Genomic DNA, 6,018 nt, shown 5'->3' on the forward strand with positions numbered 1-6,018 from the left:
TGATACGCATGTTGTTACTTAAGCTTCCTTCACCCAGCTTCTTTTTCTTTCTTTATGCTATGTAACTGGCTAAACAGCTTCACAGCACATCTACTCTTTCACCTGCCATGCTTACTCTAACTTCTCTGCAGCCACGGTACATTCTAACATTTGTGAATGCTTCATAGCAGCTATGATCACTAAATTATATACTTTCTTCCTTAATGCTGCCATACTTCTGTAAAGGTCTGGTAAGTATACTGCTATGTATATTGTCACTTGATATAATGTCAGAACCTGTTATGATAGTTGTATGCCCATCAGCCTGTGGTTTCATAACAATGAGGTACTAGTACTAGCTTACAGAAACCTATGTAGTTTTGCAGTACCTGCCTACTAAGGGCAATCTCAATCACTTGCCTGATTAGATACAGGGTGGCTCTGGGTCAGCTGCATTTGTCTTGCACTGAAATGATGCAAAACTAAGTTGCTGACCTTGCCACAACTGCAGGAGTCACTGCAGACTGAGCAGGAATGGGGGGGGGGGGGAGAGCTCATTATGCTAGAAAATAATTCAGTCACTTTAAGACTTGTTATTCTGCTGTTGACTTGTAACTACTGTATATTATACCTACTTAATGCCATGCATCTCAGTAGGTGTGAACAAAATGGTGAGGTTTGAAACTCTTATACTTGGTTTCTAAAGGATGCATCAAAGTTCTCTGCTCTGCTGTAGTTGAAATAAAAGCTTGTAGCTCTGAACAAGGGTCTTGATCACGCTAGCATGTGTTCTGCCATGCATCTCAACAGCTTTTTTCTTTCTAGACTGCATCAAATGACTTATTTAGCTCAGACTTGTTTGTGCCAACTACAGAGAGCCTCAGCTTGACCTCAGTGGCACAGACAGGACCTGTGCCAACTAATCCACTGGACCTCTTCAAAACAAGTCCTACCACAGCACCTCCATTGGCTGGTCTAGGTTAGTTCACAAAGTGAAGCTCACCCCAGTCTAAGATATCTGTTAACACCAACACAGGGATTCTATTTGTCCTTTACTTCATGTGCAGTGCCCTGCCCTTTAACCCATGTGCTGTCTGCCCTAAACTATTAAATTCTGTGAATAGAGCCCTAAACTTTGCATCCTTAACTGGAACAGGGTGTTTTGCTTAAACTTTGACAGCAGCTTGCTGCATCAGGTATACGAGGTTCAAGCGTGCCAAGCACAATTTGGGAGGCCAGGGTAGCACTGCTGCAGAGTCTTAATAATTATTTACACAGAAGTAACTATATGGTAAATACTTAGTCCCAGCACAGAAGTGATAGATGTATGTTCCTACTCCTGTTCTATCAACCTCAATTCTGTTCTTCCAGGACCAAAATGGAACTAAGTAAAAAATGTTAACCCCCTTCTCCCCCCTCCAATGACTTAATTTTAAGTGTAAATCAACAGTCTTTTGCAAACAGCACATGAAAAATGTTTTGCTGGTACCCTTGGTAGAATTTATATGCTCCTACTTGAGGTCTTCAGATCACTGAAGTGCTGTGTAACAACAATTTCCCCCCAGGTGGCTTGCTAGTAACTTCATCACCATGGAATGTACAGACACCTGCCTTTACTCAGGCTGCATCAGTCTTTCCTGGGTCTATGATGCCTGCTCAGCCTACAGGATTTACTCAACCACTTGCCTTTGGTACTCAAGCAGTGCCAAGCTGGAGCCAGCCTGCATCTTTTGGTCCAGCAGCCTCTCAGACCTCTAGTCTCTGGGCACAGCCAGCAGAAGTTCTATCTACTTCATGGGCACAGCCATCCAGTGCTGTAAATCCCTTCCAGAGTAGTGTGTTCCCATCTTCAACACTACTTGCTCAGACCTCATCTGTACTACCCTCCATGTCAACAACTAGCCCACCTCAGCCACCAACTAGAACTGCACCTCAGAAGGAGCTATCCAAGAGAGAGAGTGATGCTTTTATTGCTCTGGATCCACTTGGCGATAGAGAGATGAAGGATGTCAAGGAAATGTTCAAAGATTTCCAGCTGACAAAGCCACCTGCAGTACCAGCAAGGAGAGGAGAGCAGCAAAGCCTTTCAGGTGCTTCTGGATCTTTTGGCAATTATTTTAGTAGTAAAGTAGGCATTCCTCAAGATAGTACAGATCATGATGACATGAAAGCTAGCAAGCTGTCTGCCAAAATGACTGAAAAAAATCTTTTTGTCTGCTTAGATAGCTGCTCAGGCAGTGGGATGGTTGATCACTATTCTTTTCTGATGAAACTAAAAAATTTGATTTAATGGTTACTGTAACAGGGTTGAAGGACTATCTCCCCTAATAATGTTAAAGAATTGACCAATGTCAGTGGCCAAACACTGACACCTAGTGCCTAAACTACTTGACTAGACTGAGGTAAACTAGGTCTGTACAGTGCTAGAAGTCCCATCTAGCTTAAGTGTACTGAGGGGCAAGCAGGAGATAAAATTGTGAGGCCACTCAAAGCAACTTCTGTGTGGGTTTTTGTGCACCTAATTAGATGAGCTTTGGTGTTGCTATACAGACAGAGCAGAGTACTTGTTAAAGCTGTTTAGTGATATAGCAGTATGTCTCTCTCTTCCCTAGAACCACCAAAGCCTGTTCCCCAACAAACTGTGCTGCCGGCTGATGGCCTGTTTGAAAGTCAAGCTAAAACAGACCTTTTCAGTGCCTCATCTGTAAGTAATAAAAAAAACCAAACACCACCACCCCCCACACCCCCTGGGGAGTCTGTAACCAGTTCCCTGAGCTGCAAGCCCTACCAGGAAGTTCTTCAGCCCTGTATTGGGAGCTTCTACAAAAGACTAAAATAACGTAGCTGCAGAAGTCTTCTGCTTTGGCTATGCTTACCTCTCTGCAGAGTAGACTGAGTGTGGACTGTGCAGCTCTCTAGCTGAACAAATGGGAGGCTCCCATGTTCAGTACCCCCTGGGGGAGGAAGTGGCTTTACCACATCACTCTATTTGGGACACAGCACTTGAAGCCCTTGGTGGAAACTCTGGATCAATTCTGGAATGCTGACTTTAAACATTTAGCACTTGGCTAAAACAGACCTCATCATGACTATACTGGCTCAACTCCAAATGAGTGTTCATTAAGTACACATGGCTTTTCTGAAAGATACCTTGCCTCAGACTAGGATAACTGCTAACATGGATTTAGAGCCCTTTTCTCTTGTTAAAACAGCACAGTTAATGTATACTTAGCAGGTACTCTGCGGTATTCTCTTTCCAGAAGGTGTTTGGAACAGGAACTATCTGATACAAACATGCAGAATAAACATGATGAAACCCGGAAATCCACTAACAGTCTATGATCTCCCTTTCTTAAAAGGAATCTCAGAAACCACCTTCTGGTCCTTTTGGTGATCCTTTTGGCAATCCATTTGCATAGATCAGGTAAGTCTTCCACTAATAAGACAACCTACTTCATTCTCCAAAATTGATTTGGAAAACCTTTGGCAAAGAACTAGCTAAAAAAACTACACTGGCTTCACTTTAATGCTCCTCTGAAGTATGGCAAACAGTCCCTAAAAGAACACTTCTGCTAGAGTACCTCTATTCAGAGTTGTATATAGCTGCTTTCTTAGAAATAAAGATTTTATTCTTCCATGGACTTAAACCTCAAGGCCACAATAGATCTAGATTTCCCTTCCTTGAAGAAAGTTAATGAGTAAACGTGCTGAAAAACTCAGAGGGGCTGACTAAAATCTTTCAGATATCTCTTTAGGAGAGTGTTAGCACACAGTGCCCTATACAGCTTTCTGAAGTTTAATCCCCTAGATATTGTGAGTTTGTACTCTGGGTGAATTACTTTAAAAACGGGATAAGGGCTATTAGAGCTTTTGTCACTAGAAACTAATGTAACTCAAACTTTTTTACCATTGACTAGAGAATGTGAACTGTCAAACTAGCAAATCTATTCTTCTGCCACACCTCTAAGTCTTCCCCTGAAATACTGTCTAGCTTCTAACAGAAGACAAGTGTTGCTGTTTATTGCTTTAGGTTTTGTTCTCTTAGTGGCTCTAAGCTAGTTTAAGCAATAAAACTATAACTTATAGCCATCCTAACCTTAAGTCCTTTTCATTATGCTAGGCATAACCAGAAAATGACAAATGGAATAACTGGACCTCTTCTCAACATGACTTTTCTACTTGTTTCATTTTGCTGTCTGCCACTCTTGCTGCTGTTCCATGATGTCTGTAATCTAAAACATGTCCAGGTGGATTGAAATATGAACCCTCAAAGAACATGCTGTGAAGATGATAATTCAGGGCAAAGCAAATGGAAAGTTGGACTCATGCTGAAGACCCAAATTCAAATTGGTGGATGTTAATTTTACTTTAGTTCTTAGCAATCTTCCCCAGAAGAGCTTAGTAACATTAAGTCGTGCGTCTTGTAAGTATGGTCACCACAATTCCTCTTTCTGTGGCACTTACTGTCCTAAAATATAGGAACTGAATGTACCTGGGGAAGAAATGCTGCCTTCACATAAGGGAATTGCATTAGTAGCTAAAACTCCATGCTTTAAACAACTAGGTCAGTTGCATGTTATCACAACAGCAGCCAGTTGTAAAGTTAAGTGGACACTACTCCTAATTGGTGACTGGACATATGACTTGGTCTCTGAGCCACAAAGATGTAAACTGTATGGTGGTAGTGGGAAATCCAATACTTGTCCATTTAACTAATGGTAAAAGTAGCACTCTGCCATAAATGTGTAATAAAGGGATTAACTGTGGAGTCTGTAACAGAACTGCTGGGATCCTGAATACTAGAGGCCTACACTGTAGGATCAGATAAGCTGAAACACTTCTTGCAGAACATTGAGGTAGTCATGGACACTAATTTGTCTTGGTGGTAATCTGGCATTTTTCAGGGAGGGAAATCTACTAGGATTGCCTTTTTATTAAGGTGGCTTGGCAGACAAATGGAACGAGCAGATAGGCTTCTTGCGTGTGTATATCAGTGATTGTCCCTGATGTTGTTCAGTTTGAGTTGTCACATGGTATAATGTGGCATGTTTCCAGTATGTTAGACAGCAGAAAGACAATCATGGCTTTTCACAAGGAATCTAGGCATGGAGTAAAGATGTACCGCATCTGTGCTATTAATGTGAGGTAGTCCTCAGTCTCTTGAAAACAGTGCCTTTTCTAAAGAACCTCCTTACTAACAGATCTCTAAATCAGTTGGTTATAACTGACTGTAACAGCTACATTCTTGGCCAGTGGTGATGGCTGATGTGTCAGAGGTTTTTCTGTTAATGCTAAGTAACTTGAAATAGTATTGTTAAATCAAATGCCTAAGCAGTTGCTGAACTGGAGAGCTAAGAAAGTCAACTTGAAGACAGCCTTAGTACCAAATTCAGCCAGTCATGCAATTAGTCTCTTTATATAAACTTCTCTTGCACTTTCTGTAATACAAAAAAAAAAAGTTATGAATTTAAGTATTTGTCTCAAACTGGAAATGTAGAAACTTATGGATGTTACACTGTTATATAAAACTGTAGTATCTCAAGTGATGTTACCTAATGACATTAAAAAGAAGCAATTCTTCATAGCAAGCTAACATCAGTGTGGCTGTTGATTCTGTCCTCCATAACTCAATCTTATGGTCTAGTTGACACTAGGAGTTCAGAGCCTGCTAAAAATTTTCTGTCTCAGGTTCTTACCATAGCTGTCTGATAGCATGGTCTTAAGTCTTTCTGTAGCTGCTTGCATCAGGCCTGTTCAATGTGAGCTGCCCCACAGCAAAATAAAATCTCCAGCTGCCTTAGTAAAATGTCACTAGAGGCTCATTCCATTAGCTGCTCAGCCTGAGTCTGCTACTACTAAAGATGCTTTCTTGTTCCCTTCTGCGGGACCATGGAAGCTGGGTACTTAAATTGCATTGCATTCAGAAGTTTCGTTCATTCAACTTGTCTATTCCAACTCTGCAAGAGGACTAAACCAATGCTGGGAAAAGTAAATTAGAACGGGGAAAACATTTAACTTCATGTTCAAAACAAATTTTAC

General features: G+C 41.2%; 1 protein-coding gene across 3 annotated transcripts in view; it reads left to right on the plus strand.

Annotated features, from left to right (window-relative positions):
• The window catches only part of LOC121232870 (disabled homolog 2-like), a 31,042-nt gene extending 25,491 nt beyond the window's left edge, over nt 1-5,551 (plus strand). For 2 of the 3 annotated variants that reach the window (XM_041121358.1, XM_041121357.1), the window contains 5 exons: nt 805-958; nt 1,545-2,069; nt 2,592-2,683; nt 3,339-3,403; nt 4,100-5,551. In XM_041121358.1, coding sequence (XP_040977292.1) covers nt 805-958; nt 1,545-2,069; nt 2,592-2,683; nt 3,339-3,398 — 831 coding nt within the window. In that variant the 3' untranslated portion in view covers nt 3,399-3,403; nt 4,100-5,551. The remainder of the gene's footprint in view (nt 1-804; nt 959-1,544; nt 2,070-2,591; nt 2,684-3,338; nt 3,404-4,099) is intronic. The other variant, XM_041121359.1, reaches the window with a different exon arrangement.
• Nucleotides 5,552-6,018: the final 467 nt, after the last annotated feature.

Source organism: Aquila chrysaetos, assembly GCF_900496995.4.
Source record: "Aquila chrysaetos chrysaetos chromosome W unlocalized genomic scaffold, bAquChr1.4 W_unloc_1, whole genome shotgun sequence".
Classification (NCBI taxonomy): domain Eukaryota; kingdom Metazoa; phylum Chordata; class Aves; order Accipitriformes; family Accipitridae; genus Aquila; species Aquila chrysaetos.